At 48.4% G+C, this 19,179-nt stretch overlaps 1 protein-coding gene across 1 annotated transcript in view; it reads left to right on the top strand.

The window, feature by feature from the left end:
• MAP2K5 (mitogen-activated protein kinase kinase 5) overlaps nucleotides 1-19,179 on the top strand; it is a 76,330-nt gene that overhangs the window by 26,753 nt on the left and 30,398 nt on the right. The window contains exon 6 of the mRNA XM_048482086.1: nucleotides 6,100-6,148. Coding sequence (XP_048338043.1) covers nucleotides 6,100-6,148 — 49 coding nt within the window. The remainder of the gene's footprint in view (nucleotides 1-6,099; nucleotides 6,149-19,179) is intronic.

Here is a 19,179-nt window from a genome sequence, read left to right as displayed (position 1 = left end):
GTTCTTGACCCTTCAGATAAAGTTGATTGGACTACGAAGTTCCCCATCATCCCTTGCCAGTATAAGGCTGGCGAAGGGGGATGATGGAAACTGTATGATCCATAACTTATCTGAGAGAACCATCAGCGGGCAGCTCTGACTCAAATATCTTCTGGAAGAACCTCAGTTCATCTTTGGCTCAACCCAGAACCTTCTCCTGTACCGTGCGGCACGTGTGGTTGCTGCAGCAACGGAGCAGAAGTTCGCTTTGATGTAAGTTACTGGGTTGTAGTTCTGGACCTCAGAGGGCCAGCTTCAGCGCATCGTAGCTGGACGAGCAGAGTTCCAGTCCTTGTCTAGCCACACAGCCGCTGAATGGCTTTGAGCAAGTTTGCTGCTTTTCAGCTCTGCTCTTTCCACTCTATAAAATGGAGGTGTCCCCCTTTCTGGCGCCTTCTTGTAGGGCATCGGAATATAAACAGAAGGGGTAACTGTAAACCAAGTTACTCTGCCTCATGAATTATGAAGGTGGAAGACCTTGTTCCCTCTGTTTCTTTCTCTGAATATTCCCTCTCTCAGGGTGTGTTTTTTTTTATCGCCCAGCTACTGCTGTCTCCATTGTGATCTGATCTCATTTACGGAGAAGGGGGCAGCTCTTGTTCTGTTGGTTGCTGGAGAGTTTGGGTGTGTGTGTGTGAGGAAGAGTAAGGGAGAGATGCTTAGAAGTCAGACTGCAGAAGTTCTAGCCAGGAGCGGGTTCCAGTTCTGCAGACTCAACCTGGAGTTTGGGCAAGAAGGGATGAAATATGCTGCCCAAAGGGATGGAATATGCTGCCACAGGAGGTGGAGATGGCCACTAACCTGGATAGCTTGAAAAGGGGCTTGGACAGATTTATGGAGGAGAAGTCGATCTATGGCTCCCAATCTTCATCCTCCTTGATCTGAGATTGGAAATGCCTGAGCAGACCAGGTGATCGGGAGCAGCAGGAGCAGCAGCAGAAGGCCCTTGCTTTCACATCCTGCCTGTGAGCTCCCAAAGACACCTGGTGGGCCACTGCAAGTCACAGAATGCTGGACTAGATCAGTGATGGCGAACCTGTCGAGACCGGGTGCCCAAATTGCAACCCAAAACACACTTATTTAGTGCAAAGTGCCAACACGGCAATTTAACCTGAATACTGAGATTATAGTTTAGAAAAAACAGTTGGCTCTTGGCATAGGCCAAGATACTGGGAGTAAGCTTATGAAGCTAACCACTGTGCAACACTTCGAATGGGTGAATCACAACCTTAGGAGGGTTTACTCAGAAGCAAGCCCCATTGCCCGCAACTGAGTTTACTCCCAGGTAAAGGATTGTGCCCAGGCCAGCCTAGATTGTGTGTCTCCGTGTGTGGGGGGTGATTTTCTCCCCCCCCCCACATGATGAACTCTGTGCACATGTGGCCACAGAAAGGGCTCTGAGTGCCACCTCTGGCACCCGTGCCATAGGTTCGCCACCACTGGACTAGATGGACTCTGGTCTGATCCAGCAGCCTCTTTCTTATGTTGTTAAACTTGATGAAGGAAGAATTGGCACCTTTTGGGGACAGGCTGACTGTGGTTGGAGGAAAGGAAAGTATCAAAGATTACACAACCTTTGTCACCTTGTAAGGAGATTTCAAGGGGGCCTTCTCAGTGGTAGAGGCATTCCTGGCCTCAGTCCACTGCCTCACCCCTTGAGGGTCAGAGAGTGAGGCATGAGGAGGAGCCCCACCAGAGACCCTGGAGAGGCACTTTATTTTATTTATTTATTTATTAATTATTAGATGAGAGCATCAGCCTCATATCTGGCGGCAGAGGTTCGTCAGAGGTAGAGGAGCCTTCCAGTCTGAGGGCTCTGAGATAGCCATGGATCACCATAATTTCCCATCAGCCCCTGCCAGCATGGCCAAGTGGCAGGGCTGATGGGAATTGTAGTCCATGAACATCTGGAGGGCCATAGTTTGAAGACCTCTGCCCTAAGGGCTCTGGGCGGTGAACAACAAGTGTTACAAAACAGTAATAACAATAGCAATAAAATTAATATAATTAACATCATTAAAATATAAAATTACAGCGTTCCACATAAATTACTTGGCGTCCAGCATTAAAACTATCAATAAAAACCCCTCCCGGAGAGGGGGACAGAATAGATGTCACAAACTCCCAGAATGTTAAATGGAGGGACAGAAAGGGCGCACACCATCAGCGGCTGGCCTTCCCCCGGCGTCTCGTGGAACAACTCAGTCTTACAGGCCCTGCGGAACTCTCCAAGATCTCTCCAAGATCCCGGACAGTTGGAGGAAGAGTGTTCCACCTGGCCCGGGTGGAGGCCAGTCGTATCATTGATCTGCCAGTTAGGGGAGGCCAGCCTGACTCTGATAGACCAAAGGTCTGGCTTGGTGGAAGAGCTGGGTCACTGGTACAGAGACAAGGCTGAATACAAGAGGCTCAACCCTCATCATGGTCAGTTGAAGGACATCAAACTTGTCGATGTTTTCTGCAAGGTCACAACATTAGTCAAAGGCAAATTAGTGGAGAAGCAGAATTGCATCTTGGTAGTGACAGCTTCAGAGAGTGGTTGCGTTGGTCTTGGGTAGAACAGCTCAGTTGGAGTCCACAAGCACCTTCGAGGCCAAGAAGATTTTTGATTGTGAGCTTTCAAAAAGGGAGCGTTGGCTTTCGAAAGCTTATATCCCCTGAACCGTGCTGTTCTTTCGATAAGTAGGGTGTCAGATCGGTTTCTCCAGTTTGATTCATCATCCCCTGCCAGCATCATGCTGGCAGGGGATGATGGGAACTGTAGTCCATAACATCTGGAGGGCCGCGAGTTTGACACCTGTGTTTAAGGTGCCCCTTGACTTGGATCTTGATAGTTAGAGACACTGCGGAGGAGCAAAAATCATAAGAGGGTGTGTGAGCAAGAGGGAGAGAAAGAGAGAAAGAAAGAAGCCCAGGACTGTAATCTGTTTTGGGCCTTTTAAATATTAAGGAGAAAGAAAAAAGAGTCAGTGGAAGAAAGAAAAAGATTGGGGAGACAGTTCTGGATCTTCTGCTAGCTGCGCAAGGGAATATCTTAACTTTAAAAGTTGGCCATTGCAACGGTCCAAGAAAGGATTGCTTAAATATTGGAAAATATTTTAAAAGCATTCACTTCATTAGAACAACCGAAAATATACTGAAATCATCAACAGCTTTGGTACTTGTGCTCATTAGAAAAACTTCCTTGTCCGTTGTTGTGAAACCATAAAATCAGTGTATTGTCGAAGGCTTTCACGGACGGAATCACTTGGGTGCTGTGTGGTTTCCGGGCTGTATGGCCATGTTCTAGCAGCATTCTCTTCTGACGTTTCGCCTGCATCTGTGGCTGGCATCTTCAGAGGATCTGAAGCAGCATTCTCTCCTGACGTTTCGCCTGCATCTGTGGCTGGCATCTTCAGAGGATCTGAAGCAGCATTCTCTCCTGACGTTTCGCCTGCATCTGTGGCTGGCATCTTCAGAGGATCTGAAGCAGCATTCTCTCCTGACGTTTCGCCTGCATCTGTGGCTGGCATCTTCAGAAGATGCCAGCCACAGATGCAGGCGAAACGTCAGGAGAGAATGCTGCTAGAACGCGCCATACAGCCCGGAAACCACACAGCACCCAACATAAAATCAGTGTTTCGAAATACCGAAGTGTTTTAATGTCAGGTCAGATTTCTATCATTGCGACCTGCTCACATTTAGCCTGGGATGCTAGGGTAAACTTACCATTTCCAATTAAAAAAGAGGCAAACAAAAATAATACAGAGTAAAGCAAAAAATCTGTGTTTTGAGGCCTTTCTGCCAACGTTGGAGGTGCCTGCAATTTCAGCAGGTGGCCAGTAGGGGGAGCTTTGCCGCACTGCCAGCTTCCGGGCAAGGGTCAGAAAACACACACACCCCTCCACAAAAGATACTCTGGTTAAATATTTTGAAAAGTGAGCTTCCACCTCTAAAGTGCCATTCTTAACTTTAGGGAATATTTGACCTGTGTTCCAGATCTGCTAAAAGCTATATATGTTCATGTTCTGCTGCACCCCCCCCCCCCCACATTGGGGAATGACCGGCCTGAGGAGACGGTCAGGAAGACTCCCGCTCTCCCGGCCTTCTGCACAGTATACAAAACTGATTTATTTCTGCAGTGTTTTTTAACCACAGGTAATAGGGCTGTAAGGGAACCGTTCAGCAAGATACTTTTTGTGACACGGCGCCAGTTCACGCTCGCTGATGTTATGGACTACAGTTCCCATCATCCCCTGCCAGCATCATGCTGGGAGGGGGTGATGGGAACTGCAGTCCACAACATCTGGCGGGCCGTGAGTTTGACACCTATGCAAAGGGAAAGGATCGTGGTCTGTACTGCTGTGTATAGTGTGTACTATTTGTTGCTATACGTACTACCCTGTTTCCCCAAATATAAGACATCTCCGGAAAATAAGACGTAGTAGAGGTTTTGCTGAAGTGTGTAATATAAGGCATCCCCCAAAAGTGAGACGTAGCAAAGTTTTTGTTTGGAAGCATGCCTGACGAACAGAATACAGAAATATAAGACATCCCCTGAAAATAAGACATAGCGCATCTTTGGGAGCAAAAATTAATATAAGACACTGTCTTATGTTCGGGGAAACACGGTACTATGTGATTTCTGTATCTTGTTAATACTTATCATCTTGTTTCAGCTTGGTTTCTGGTTTCTGCAATCCTACTCCTATTACATTGCTTACTGGGTGTTGATTGTATTTTCTCACACTGTGTAATCTCAGTAAGAAAGGGTGGAATATAAGTATTGCAAATAAATAAGTAATGAATTGAATACTTGGTTGGGGAGTCACGCATTATGTTGTCCAGCCTAACTCAAGAACCTGTTGCGTTCAGAGCTGCAGTTCAATGTTTGGTGATAAATGGTACGAGAAGCTTCAAAATGTATAAGCTCACCATTACTTCATCCTCCCAAGAAAATGGGAAGGATTATCTGCAAAGTAGAACAGATGTTCTGTTATTAAGCATTCGATGTTTAATAATAATACTTCACGAAGCAGTCGTGATTATTTGTTTGATTGACATAATGCGTCCAAAAGTGTCCCAGAAACGAAGACTGGACATCTAATGGGGCAGTTAATTGCCTTTCATTTTCCAAAACCAGCCTGCCTTTGGGAGACCTTGTTTTGAAGTCCTGGACAGTCGACCGCTGTTTCATGAGCACGAAACAGCCGGTCAAGCAAGAGATGACAAGATCACGTAGACACTTCACTTGGGAAAGTCCTCTTTCTTGGAAGTGGGCTTATTAAAGATAGGGGTTTTTTTGTTTATTTGTGCTGATGGATGGATGTTCGTGCCTTTCCAGAGCTGATCTTTCTTTGAAAAATTCAGTATTGGCTCGATTCAGAACGGCATCTTTGCTTGGCAGTGAAAACTGAATGGCTTTTTAAGCCTTTTAATTTTGTAGAGCCAAATCCTATGGCCAGTTCTCTGTCACACGCCCATTGGAGCACATGGGGGCTCTGCGGGTTCGTTTCTTCGTAGCTCCGTCAGTTAACACCCGTAATTTAGAAACAGTCAATTAAAACCACGTGTAGGAGTGGCCAACCTCTAGGTGGAGTCTGGAAATCTAGATCAGGGATCTGCAACCTGCGGCTCTCCAGATGTTCATGGACTATCTTTTTTTTTAAAAAATGACTGGTTTGGAGGCTGGCATTATACCCTTCTGCAGGGGTCTTCAAACTACGGCCTTCCAGATGTTCATGGACTACAATTCCCATCAGCCCCTGCCAGCATGGCCAAGTGGTAGGGCTCATGGGAACTGTAGTCTATGAACATCTGGAGGGCCATAGTTTGAAGACCACTGCCCTTCTGACTCCCCCAATTCGAAGCTTCAACCCCAGCTCTCCAGGAACGTCAGAGTTGGCACGTCTGTGCTCAGATCTCAGATTTTCTTTCCACCACACCACGTGGACTTCATGTTCTTTCTCGTTTCTTGCTTTCCTGTTTTTTGGGGGCAGTGGTATATGTTCTCCCAGCTTGGTGCAAGTTGCAGTCACGCTATCTTCAACATATTCCCCCCCCCCTTTTCCATTTTAACAGTTTGAAGAAGTCTTCTGCGGAACTGAAGAAAATATTAGCTAACGGCCAGGTAAGTGAATCAGATGCGGGGGGGGGGGGGGTGTGCACACGCGCAAGGTGTGTTCTCCTGCACAAATGGAGAAATGCCCCGTGTTGTGAGACAGCCTCAGAGACGCTGACGGCTCATTTACCAGTAATGAGTTCTTTTAATAAAGAAGAGGAGAGGCTGAGAGAGTGCTTGTATTACGAAGGAGCTGATTGATTTGGACTGGCACCGCAATTTGCTTCCCCTTTCTCAAAACGTACTAATCAGATTTAGCTCCAAATAGATTGAAGCGCCTTTTGCATCCGTCGTTTTTTTCGCTGCTGCCTCAACTTAAATCAATTTTGAAGAGTAAAGGAGGGCTGTGGAGCTTGTTAGATCTTTCTGCACGCGGGCTGAGGTCCAAGTCGCACTCAGCAGCGTTGAATAACAGAGGACGCCGCAGCAGAAGGCGATGCTGTCCTGTTCTTTGGAGCCTCGCATTTTGCGCTGCAGAAGGGATATCGTAGACTCTCCCCCTCCCCCTCGTCCTCCCCTAGCCTGGGCAATTGAATGCGATAGCTTCGCAATTGACAGGCAGAATGAACACTCCAGGGCCGGGCCTTTCTGGCCAGCTTTGATTCCAACAGACAGGAAGGCCCAGAGTGGTATAATGACTTTAAATATACACCGCTAAATGCGAGTACCTGTAAGGCAGCAGGATTCGTCAATAGCAACATAAATAAGTTTTAATGTTTGTCATGGTGAAAGCCCTTTGATAGCCTTGGAGGCAGGCACCTGTCCGCTGCGATCAAGCCGGCCTATTAGACACTATTGACTGAGACATCTGTGTCACTGCAAATAAAAGACTCTTATTGATTTTCTTAACTGCTGTTCACTTCCTTTCCATGTTGCGAAGGCTGAAATCTTAATTATCTCAGATGCGTATTCAGTGCCTTCACACAGTGACCTCTCCCTGTCTCATTGGCATTTCATGAATCAAGTAGTTGTAGTTGAAGGTGTCAAGAAGATAAAAGCGGGTCTTCGCGCTTGTCCTTCAGCCGGTCACCTGTAACACTCGGCTCTTCGCAGGGGAGAGCCGTCTCGCCAGCATCACCCGCACAGCGGCCTTGATCGTTGGCAAACAGCTTCCTTTAAATAAAACTTAGGCTTATGGATTTCAATGTATTATTATTTTTTAAACATCAGTTCTGACTCCTGCCAGAGCGGTTACGGCGGGAATTCTACTCTTCATAAAATGAAATACATGTACAGCATTTATAGTCTTTTAACTAACTTTTTCTGAATGCCTTTGGGGACGGGGGGGTGATACTGGAAGTTCCTTCCTGCCTTCCTGCCTTCCTGCCTTCCTGCCTTCCTGCCTGCCTGCCTGCCTGCCTGCCTTCCTTCCTTCCTTCCTTCCTTCCTTCCTTCCTTCCTTCCTTCCTTCCTTCCTTCCTTCCTTCCTTCCTTCCTTCCTTCCTTCCTTCCTTCCTTCCTTCCTTCCTTCCTTCCTTCCTGCCTGCCTGCCTGCCTGCCTGCCTGCCTGCCTGCCTGCCTGCCTGCCTCCCTGCCTGCCTGCCTGCCTGCCTGCCTGCCTGCCTGCCTGCCTGCCTTCCTTCCTTCCTGCCTTCCTGCCTGCCTGCCTTCCTGCCTTCCTGCCTGCCTTCCCTTCTCTTCCCTTCCCGCCTGCCTTCCTGCCTTCTTTCCTTCCTTCCTTCCTTCCTTCCTTCCTTCCTTCCTTCCTTCCTTCCTTCCTTCTTGCCTGCCTTCCTGCCTGCCTGCCTTCCTGTCTTCCTGCCTGCCTGCCTGCCTGCCGTCCTTCTGTCCTTCCGTCCTATTTTATGAGAACAAATTACATTGAATACACTTAATGAAAAATGTTAATACATGGTAAGGAAAGGAAATGTGCACAAACCACCCACCTCCCTTTTTAATTGCAGCAATCCTGGGCATGTACAGTTCCTGGGGCTGCAAGGGCAGGGAGGTTTGTGTGTGAGAGCAAGAGAGGATTTAGAGTCTGAAGACTGGCTTGGGTCTGAAATCACGGAGCGCAGCCACACTCCTTTTCCTGTCCGTTGGGCGTTTGGCCGAAAACCAGTTCAAGGGCAGCCCAAGGAGCACCCACAAGTGCATAAAGTTGTCCGACTCTCGTTGGTGGAGACATGATCTCTTTTCTTCCTTGCGGAGTGGACTGGGGAAAGCACCTATGCTTGGTTGCTACATCTGCTCATGGAAGCCGGCATGGAGCTCTTTACTGGGGGACAGGCAGGCATATTCTCTGGGCAGTCCAGCCTGCATGGAGCTCCGTTTATCAACCCAGACACTCTCAATTGCATACAAGGCAGGCTCTAAACCACAGGTGTCAAACTCGTGGCCCTCCAGATGTTATGGATTACAGTTCCCATCACCCCCTGCCAGCATGATGCTGGCAGGGCATGATGGGAACTGTAGTCCATAACATCTGGAGGGCCACGAGTTTGACACCTATGCTCTAAACCCTCCAGTTGCTGCGGAGCCTGTGTTGGTCTTCAGTGCTCTCCCAGATACAAAGGCACAAAATTAATAAGTTATGCACTACAGCAGTTATGGACTACAAAATTAATAAGTTATGCACTACAGCACGAGCTGGCAGGGGATGATGGGAACTGTAGTCCATAACAAAATGATGGGAACTGTAGTCCATAACAAATTAATAAGTTTTTAACTACAGCACGAGCTGGCAGGGGATGATGGGAACTGTAGTCCATAACATCTGGAGGGCCACAAGTTTGACACCTATGCTCTAAACCCTCCAGTTGCTGCGGAGCCTGTGTTGGTCTTCAGTGCTCTCCCAGATACAAAGGCACAAAATTAATAAGTTGTTGGAGTGTCTTTGGTTGTCGCGTCTGAGGTTTTCGTTCTTTAACAGTTTGGTGGTTTAAGCTCCGCTCGGCGTAACTTTAGCACAGGGGATCTTTTTTTTTATTTCACTTCTTTTGCACTCCTGCTTGAAAGCATTAATAAAGACATTCGTTCTTTCCCTGATAGCCTCCACTTAGGTTTAATAAGGAATTCATATTAATCATTAAAGGAAAGGGGACGCGATCCTTCAAGATAATCAAATATTGACAGGCTAGAAATAGCTTTCTGCCGAGGTTCATTGATATAGGTTATGTGATATAAATATTTATTTCTTTTCTGTCACTCAGCGCAAATGCCGCCCATTGATTCCGCATTGATGTAGTGTCAACAGTTCATAAGAAACATTTGACTGGCCCGTGTTTTCCGATTAGTCTCTGCTCTATAAAGTGGGATTTACTAAATCTCTTCAATTGTCTGCTCACGGAGTGTGACTGCTTTCTGAAGTCATTAGAACTTCGATTGGTAACGAGGAGGTATCGCTTGTAGGGCTCAACTTCTGCTGGAGCTTTACATATTAAATCAGGATTAATTGACCCCCCCCCCCCTTTTTTTTTATTTTTTTGGCTTCTAATGATTTATCAGAAATGCATGCTGATTCTGTCTCGGACGCCAGAAATGAACACAGAGTGTTTTGTTTGCTGATCCATAATTGGATTCACTTTCCATTTGGTCCTCCTGAACTTGGCAACCAACCAGCGTTTTCAGACAGATTAATATTCCAGGACTTGCTGTGGAGTCTTAGTTATGATTTGGTGGGGTCCCTTGGGCAGATTCCGCAGGGGCCCAAAACAGCGGCGTGAAAACGGCGTGAAATGGTTTCAAACAGTGTAAAAGGGTTTACATCGTTTTCACGCCGCTGTTTTTGGCCCCTGCGGAATCCGCCTCAGTTTCCCAAGTACAGCAGATAGTTTCTGGGCAGTTCCCATCATCCCCTGCCAGCATGATGAGTTTGACACCTGTGCTCTAGAGGGCACAGAGGCCTTCCCCTGAGAGCCAGTGTGGTGTAGTGGTTAAGAGCAGGTGGACTGTAATCTGGAGAACCGGGCTTGATTCCCCACTCCTCCACCGGAGTGGCAGAGGCTTATCTGGTGAATCAGATGTGTTTCCGCACTCCTACATTTCTGCTGGGTGACCTTGGGCTAGTCACAATTCTTCGGAACGCTCTCAGCCGCACCTACCCCACAAGATGTCTGTTGTGGGGAGGGGAAGGGAAAGGAGCTTGTCAGCCACCTCGAGTCTCCTTGCAGGAGAGAAAGGTCAGGTATAAATCCAAACTCCTCTTCTTCTGATGCTGCCTCCTGGCACCAGTATTCAGAGGTCGACCGCCTCTGGATGCTGGTCTTACGGTCTCTCTGCTTTCTTGTCACTATTGCCACGCACAACAGATTTTTCAAGGAGTAATGCGCTAGGGCCGTGGTGGCGAACCTATGGCACGGGTGCCAGAGGTGGCACTCAGAGCTCTCTCTGTGGGCACGCACAAACAGATTACCCCCCCCCCCACACACACACACATTTAGGCTGGCCTGGGCCGCTGGGCTGGATTATTAGCATTAAACCTAAGACCTAGTTTTGGGGAAGCAGTGTAGGTAACCCTGTTAAGCGCTGTTAAACCCCACTGATTTTCATGCGAAGAACTAAAGTGCGATCCTTTACCTGGGAGAGTAAACTCGGTTGCTAGCAATGGGGCTTGCTTCTGAGTAAACCCTCCTAGGGTCGTGATTCACCCGTTGGAAGAGTTGCACGGTTGCTTCAAAGCAAAGCCACCGACTACCACCAAGCTTACTCCTGAGTAACGCATGTCTCACCAATCTTTAAGAAAGGATCTAGGGGGGACCCGGGAAATTACAGGCCAGTCAGTTTGACATCTGTTCCTGGTAAATTAGTAGAATCTGTCATTAAAGATAAAATTATAAAACATGTACAAAAGCAAGACCTGCTGAGAAAGAGTCAGCATGGCTTTTGCAGAGGCAAATCCTGTCTTACAAACTTACTAGGAGTTCTTTGAGCATGTAAATAGGCACGTGGATAAGGGGGACCCAGTGGACATTGTCTACTTGGATTTCCAAAAGGCTTTTGACAAAGTTCCTCACCAGAGACTATTGAGAAAACTCAGCAATGAAGGAATAAGAGGAAGTCCTCCTATGGATTAAAAAAAACTGGTTGAGAAACAGGAAGCAAAGAGTGGGTGTAAACTGGGAAATTCTCACAATGGAGAGATGTGGGGAGGAACCCCCCAAGGATCCAGATGGGGACCAGTGTTTCTTTAACCTATTCATAAATGGGATCTAAGTAGGGGTGGGTAAGCGTGGTGGCCAATAAGTTTGCAGATGATACCAAATTATGTAGGGTGGTGAGAACCACAAAGGATTGCGAGCTCAAGCCGACCTTGATAAATTAGGTGAGTGGGCTAAGAAATGGCAAATGCAGTTCAATGTAGCAAAATGCAAAGTGATGCACATAGGGGCAAAAAAATCCAAACTTCACATACACGCTACAGGGGTCAGTGCTATCAGTCACAGACCAGGAAAGGGATTTGGGCGTCTTAATTGATAGTTCCATGGGAATGTCAACTCAATGTATGGCAGCTGTGAAAAAGGCAAACTCTATGCTGGGGAGAATTAGGAAAGGAATTGATAATAAACTGCAAAGATTGTCATGCCCTTATATAAAGCCGTGGAGTGCGACCAAACTTGGAGTACTGCTTTCAGTTCTCGTCAACACATCCAAACAAGGATATTGAAGAGATAGAAAAGTGCAGAGAAGGCAAACTAGGATGATTGAGGGACTGGAGCACCTTCCTTATGAGGAAAGGCTGCAGCGTTTGGGACTCTTTAGTTTGGAGAGGAGACGGCTGAGGGGGGATATGATTGAAGTCTATAAAATTATGCATGGGGTAGAAAATGTTGACAGAGAGAAATTGTTCTCTCTTTCTCACAATACTAGAACCAGGGGGCATTCATTGAAAATGCTGGGGGGAAGAATTAGGACTAATAAAAGGAAACACTTCTTCAATGCATAGCGTGTGATTGGTGTTTGGAATATGCTGCCACAGGAGGTGGTGATGGCCACTAACCTGGATAGCTTTAAAAGGGGCTTGGACAGATTTATGGAGGAGAAGTCAATTTATGGCTACCAATCTTGATCCTCTTTGATCTGAGATTGCAAATGCCTTAACAGTCCAGGTGCTCGCGAGCAACAGCCGCAGAAGGCCATTGCTTTCACATCCTACATGTGAACTCCCAAAGGCACCTGGTGGGCCACTGCGAGTAGCAGAGAGCTGGACTAGATGGACTCTGGTCTGATCCAGCTGGCTTGTTCTTATGTTCTTATGTTCTTATGTCTTGGAGCCAACCGTTTTTTCTAAACTAAAACCTCAGTATTCAGGTTAAAATGACGTGTTGGCACTTTGTGATAAATAATGGGTTTTGGGTTGCCATTTGGGCACTCGGTCTCGAGAAGGTTCGCCATCACTGCTCTAGGGAATGGTCCAGGGAGATTGTTAAGGAGGGGTTTCGTGTGTATGCAGGGAGGTCTCGCTTCCTCTCCACGGCTCGACTAAAAGCAGGTGAAATGGGCCGGGGTGAGGAAAACGCAGCTGGAAAAAAAAGAAGAGCCCAGACAATTTGTGTCTGTGAAAACTTTACTGGTCCTTCTTGAATTGAAGCTCCCATAATTAAGCCGCAAACGGCTGCTCCCAGAAGGACATGCCTCTTGTTGTTGGATGCGAATCTATTTGCAGTAACGCAGATCTGAAGTGTTTCTCCTCTGACGACTCTGAACAAAGGTAGATTAAATTAAGTGACCTACATCAGGGCCCTGGGAGGGTTTTCCTCTTCCCCCAGTACACGCTGTAACTCAGTAGCAGAGCGTGGGCTGCGGATTCCAGAAGACGGGTTCTGTCCCTGGCATCTCTCTGGTTAGGAAGGACCCTGGGCCTCCTTGGGGGCAAAACCTCTCTGCCTGCGCTCCCGGAGAGAGGCTGTGATTGGAGGAGGTGGTTGTGAGCGAGATGGACCTACTGTCCAGCTTTCCATGAGGCTCCTTTGCATATTTATATGCATCTGTGCTCATGATATCCAGTGGCGAACATGTGGTCATTGGCTTTCTTGTCCCGTCCCCCCTGTGTGTATAGGGCAGTGGTGGCGAACCTATGGCACAGTGCCAGATGTGGCACTCAGAGCCCTCTCTGTGGGCATGCACAATCAGAGTGCCCACCTCACATCTAGGCTGGCCTGGGCTGCTGGGCTTGATTATTAGCATTAAACCTAAGACCTAGTTTTGGGGAAGCAGTGTAGATAACCCTGTTAAGCGCCAAGCAAACCACACTGATTTCGCATAAGAACTAAAGCGGATCCTTTACCTGGGGAGTAAGCCTCGGCTGCTGGCAATGGGGTTTCGTTTCCCTCTGAGTAAACCCTCCTAGGGTTGTGATTCACCCGTTAGAAGAGTTGCATGGTTGCTTCAAAGCAAAGCCACCGACTACCACCAAGCTTACTCCCCGAAAGTAACGCATCGCTCGAGCCAAACTTTCATTCTTTCCAAAACTAAAACCCTCAGTATTCAGGGCAGGTTAAATCTGCCATGTTGCTGCCACTTTTACATAAAATGTTGGTTTTGGGTTGCACCTGGGGCACCTCGGTCTCCTCAAAAAAGGTTCGCCATCACTGGTATAGGGGGTGCTCCTAAGATGATGTACCTAGGTGACCATCTCAGGAGAAGAGAAAGGAGAGCAAGGGGCAAGGCAGAGAGTCAGGGGTCTGCAACCTGCGGCTCTCCAGATGTTCATGGACTACAATTCCCATCAGCCCCTGCCTGCATGGGGGCTGATGGGAATTGTAGTCCATGAACATCTGGAGAGCCGCAGGTTGCAGACCCCTCTAGCTCTCCTGGATCTCTACACATTTTGCAGTTTGCTTTGTCAAAGGGATCTTCTGCAGAAGTGTCTGAGCTGAGAAATTTCCGTAGAAGAACCCCTGACGAAGCAAATGGCAAAACATGTCGGGATCTAGAAGAGTTGGATAAACTCTCGGGCTGGTTATTCACCAGCGCTCTGGCATGACAATGGACCGGAAGTGCATCGGGACAGGAAATCATGCCCCAACGCGCTTCCTCTTTGCCGCGTGCCGAGAGAGGAGGCTCATCATGCCTAGATTTCTTGTCCCAGCGGCAGTGGCGTACCTAGGCAAACTGGAGCCCTGGGCAAAACCTGAGTTTGATGCCCCCCCCCCCCCAACAACAACCTTTATTAGGCATTGAAAGAATAAAAGAAAGAAAGAAAACAAGCATTGGCAGGAAGGGGGGATTTAAAAGGAGAATCTGGGGAAATTTTTAGGGTGTGCCTGCTGTCAGGGGCGCAATTATTAAGATAGCAGCACCAAAATTTCAGAGTATCTTCATGAGCCCCAACTGATGATACCACTCAGGTTTGGTGAAGTTTGGTTCAGGGGGTCCAAAGTTATGGACCCTCAAAGGTGTAGCCCCCATCTCCTATTAGCTCCCATTGGAAACAATGGGGGATGGGGACACTCCATAATTTTGGATTCCCTAAACCAAACCTCACCAAACCTGGGTGATATCATTAGGATAGTCTCATGAAAAATCCCTGAAATTGTGGTGCTGCTAGCCTAAAAACTGCGCCCCCCTGCAGGCCAAAAACAGAAAAAAAAAACACTGAAAATTCAAAAAAATCCCGCCTGCATTTTTGGTGCCCCCCACAAGGTGGTGCCCTGGGCAACTGCCCACTTTGCCCAATGGGAGGAACGCCTCTGCCCAGCGGGCTTCCTCTTGCCCTCCGTGCACTTCTTGCTTTCCACGTGGAAGGCGAGAGCACTTCTAGCGTGAGGGCAGGGAACAGCCAGCCGTGAGTAATTGGTCTCAGTTTTGTATTTTGCTCTCCTTTGTCCTTTCCTGCCCACTGGCGCGGTCTCGTTTTCTCTTGTCCATTTCAGGATCCTGGGCCCTTTCGGAGGTATCTCTGGAAATTGTGTCTCTGTGCTGCTTTCCAGGAGACACGAGGTGCCCCACATAAGTAGAAAACCAGTTCCAGTAGAAAGATAAGAAACATTCACATGTTTACTTTAACAAAGGGGACCCCAAAGTGGCTGGCATCACTGTACAAGAGAAGGCCGCGGCCTCTCCGTAGCTGGATCTTCAGAGGAACTGGTTGGCCACTATGTGAGACCGGATGCTGGAATTAAATGGACCGCTGATCTGATCCAACAGAGCTCTCTTCCTTACGTTCCTCCGCTTTATCCTCACAACAATCCCGAGGGGTAGGCTAGGCTGAGGTCTTACAATCTCCTCAAGGTCAGCAAGCAAGCTTTCATGGCAGAGTAGGGGTTTGAGATCCTAGCTCGATCCACTGTGCATGCCGCAATAGAGCAAAATTGCCACATGCGATATGCAATAAGACAAGGCTGCAGTCGGACCTCCCCCAGCAAAGACTCCGCCCTCCACAAAAAAGGGCTTCTTGTGCCAAACTCCCTTTCATACTCCCCAGCACTCATGGCAGCCACCTCTCCCCCCCCCCCGCCCCACCCTCCGTGCCTTTCTGGGGGGGGGTGGTCTTCTGCAGCACAGACCCCTCAATAGGATGGGCCCAGATTCTGGCTGTCTGCAGAGCACACGAAACACGGGGAAGGCACCGTGGAAAATGTCACGGCAAGAGCTCACTTGGCATATGGAGGGCCAGTCCAATCTATACATTTGATCCTCCAGCGAGCTCTAGCCAACAGATAGGGTTCTTCTCCCCCTATTCCTCTTGGTCCTCAACCAACCCTGTGAGGTAGGCTAGGCAGAGTGGAGATGGCCGGCCAGATGTCCCCCAGTGAGCCTCGTGGGATTTAAAGGAGCAGCAGTGGCATAGGGTTTAAGAGCTCGTGCATCTAATCAGGAGGAACCAGGTTTGATTCCCAGCTCTGCCACCTGAGCTGTGGAGGCTTATCTGGGGAATTCAGATTAGCCTGTGCACTCCCACACACGCCAGCTGGGTGACCTTGGGCTAGTCACAGCTTCTCGGAGCTCTCTCAGCCCCACCCACCTCACAGGGTGTTTGTTGTGAGGGGGGAAGGGCAAGGAGATTGTCAGCCCCTTTGAGTCTCCTCTGCAGGAGAGAAAAGTGGGGATATAAATCCAAACTCCTCCTCCCTCCCTCCTCCCTCCCTCCCTCCCTCCTCTCCTCCCTCCTCCTCCTCCCTCCTCTCTCTTCTCTGCCTCCCTCCCTCCCTCCTCTTCTCTTCTTCTTCTTCTCCTTCTTCTTCTCCTTCTCCTTCTCCTCCTCCTCCTCCTCCTCCTCCTCCTCCTCCTCTTCTTCTTCCTCTTCTTCTACTACTACTACTACTACTACTACTACTACTACTACTACTACTACTACTACTACTACTACTACCAGGTTTACTGACTCTCCGATCTAGGTTTTTTCTCATAAGGGACAAATTGAACTGCAGTACTTGTGTGAAGAAAAAGCCATTCAGAATCAGTCGCCTCAAGCACAAACGCTCTCCCCTTCTTTTCCTGACGGTGTTGAAATGAGAAAAAAAATCATTCCGGAGGAAAAACCTCGTAGAACAAACCTTAATTTTGATTCATGGCTGGCCATTGCGTATTAATTAATTTCAATCTACCAAGTTCGCCGCTGCACACTCAATAGGCAATTTATATAAAGTCCACTTTTCCACTTCTAATGATCACAGATTGCCCGCTCTTTAGGCCTAAACGCTTATAGAAGGAAGCATATTTCCCTGGATAAATGAGCGTTGCGTTGTGGTGCAGCACGAAATATTTTAAGCATCACTTTTGGGGCCCTCAAGTAGATTACTACTTGAAGTTATTCTAGCACAATTTATTTCTAAAACCTGCCTGCTGAGGCCTGAGTGTTGGGTGGACCTTTTATTCCAACTAAGTAGCCCATCAGATTTTTTCCTCCTGATATAACTTGCATGCGGTCAAGCCGTAAAATCCTTTATGACCCGGGACAACGTACCTCATGGGCTGTCGTCTCTGATATGAATTTACTTGTTCGGTCTGGTCATCTTTGAAGGTCTTCTGTGTATTTGGTGAAGAGAAGGCTAAGAGGTGACATGAGAGCCATGTTTAGATATTTGAAGGGATGTCACGTTGGTGAGTGAGCAAGCTTGCTTTCTGCGGCTCCAGAGACTAGGACCAGGAGTCATGGGTTCAAGGTGCAGGAAAAGAGATTCCACCTAAACATCAGGAAAAACTTCCTGACATTTAGGGATGTTCGCCAGTGGAATGCACCACCTCTAAGTGTGGTGGAGTCTTCTTCTTTGGAGGCTTTTAAAGAGAGGCTGGATGGCCATCTGCCAGGAGTGCTTTGATTGTGTGTTCCTGCATTGCAGGGGGTTGGACTTGATGGCTCTTGGGGTCTCTTCCAATGTTATTATTCCTTTGGGGGGCCACAGTCATCTGAGACTACACAGGTGACCCTTCTCTGTCATGGCACCAAAACTTTGGAGCTCCCTTCCCAGGGAAATTGGTCTGTTTCCCTGTATTGGTGTCTTCCTCAAGCAGGTGAAGGCTGTTCTGTGCTTTCACATCCTGCATTTCACATCCTGCATGTGAGCTCCCAAAGGCACCTGGTGGGCCACTGCGAGTAGCAGAGTGCTGGACTAGATGGGCTCTGGTCTGATCCAACAGGCTAGTAGTTCTTATGTTCTTAATGTGTTTTCGAAAGTCGTTGTGGCTGTTGCGGGTTTTCTGGACTGTGTGACCGTGGTCTGGTAGTTTTAGCTTCTAGCGTTTTGCCCGGGGATGCAGCCAAACAGCTACAACAGCCATTCTGTACAACAATTTCAGCTTTTTGTAGTGAGCCACGCCCGAAGTCGGCCCTGCTCTCGCGTGCCACGGAGAGAAACACATCTCGCTGTGACGTGCCTCTGAAGAGGCCGTTCGTAGATGCAGGTGAAACGTTAACAGTGAAAGCTACCAGATCACAGCCACAAGACGTGGAAAACGCACAACCGCCACTTTTCTGTTTCATTTGGTACCTCCCCAATAGCCACCTCATCCCTGGCTCTGGTATTTCTACTGAATTAGTGTACATTTTAAAACATCTTTTAAAATTGTTTTAATGTTTTCATATTGTTATGTGCCTTGCCCTGGGGTCCCTGATCAGGTGGGAATGTGTTTTTTAAGGTTTTTAAATGAACAGTGCCCTGGTTCTTAAACTTTAGAGAAGAAGAAGAGTTTTGGATTTATATCCCCCTTTTCTCTCCTGCAGGAGACTCAAAGGGGCTTACAATCTCCTTGCCCTTCCCCCCTGACAACAAACACCCTGTGAGGTAGGTGGGGCTGAGAGAGCTCCGAGAAGCTGTGACTAGCCCAAGGTCACCCAGCTGGCGTGTGTGGGAGTGCCCAGGCTAATCTGAATTCCCCAGATAAGCCTCCACAGCTCAGGCGGCAGAGCTGGGAATCAAACCTGGTTCCTCCAGATTAGATACATGAGCTCTTAACCTCCTATGCCACTGCTGCTAGCAATCAAAAGACCTTCCCAGTTTGATATGCCCCTATCTTACGTTGCCTGGGTCTTTCCAGTGCTGCCATGGAGCCTTGCGGTCTTCAGAATGCTGGTTTTGCTGTGCAAAACCTGGGCTCTAGTTAGTTGTAACCGTGAAGAGAGAGGCTTCTTTTGGGGAACGGCTGTGGGAAGGGCGCGTGTGATCCTGCAGCCAACTCCAGTGCATAGCGGCTAAGAGCAGTGGCTAAGAGCAGGTGCACTCTGATCTGGAGGAACCGGGTTTGATTCCCAGCTCTGCCACTTGAGTTGTGGAGGCTTATCTGGGGAATTCAGATTAGCCTGTGCACTCCCACACACGCCAGCTGGGTGACCTTGGGCTAGTCACAGCTCTTCTGAGCTCTCTCAGCCCCACCCACCTCACAGGGTGTTTGTTGTGAGTGGGGAAGGACAAGGAGCTTGTAAGCCCCTTTGAGTCTCCCGCAGGAGAGAAGGGGGGATATAAATCCAAACTCCTCCTCCTCCTCCCCCCCTCCTCCTCCTCCTCCTCCTCCTCCTCCTCCTCCTCCTCCTCTTCTCCTCCTCCTCCTCCTCCTCCTCCTCCTCCTCCTCCTCCTCCTCCTTCGGTAGACCTGTTCCCCTTCACCTGTTATTTCACAGATCTCCTTGAGCTGGCTGACCTGGGACGAGTTGGATCCACTTG

Source organism: Sphaerodactylus townsendi, linkage group LG17 (genome assembly GCF_021028975.2).
Source record: "Sphaerodactylus townsendi isolate TG3544 linkage group LG17, MPM_Stown_v2.3, whole genome shotgun sequence".
Taxonomy (NCBI): Eukaryota; Metazoa; Chordata; class Lepidosauria; order Squamata; family Sphaerodactylidae; genus Sphaerodactylus; species Sphaerodactylus townsendi.
This window is presented reverse-complemented; position numbering and strand designations above follow the sequence as displayed.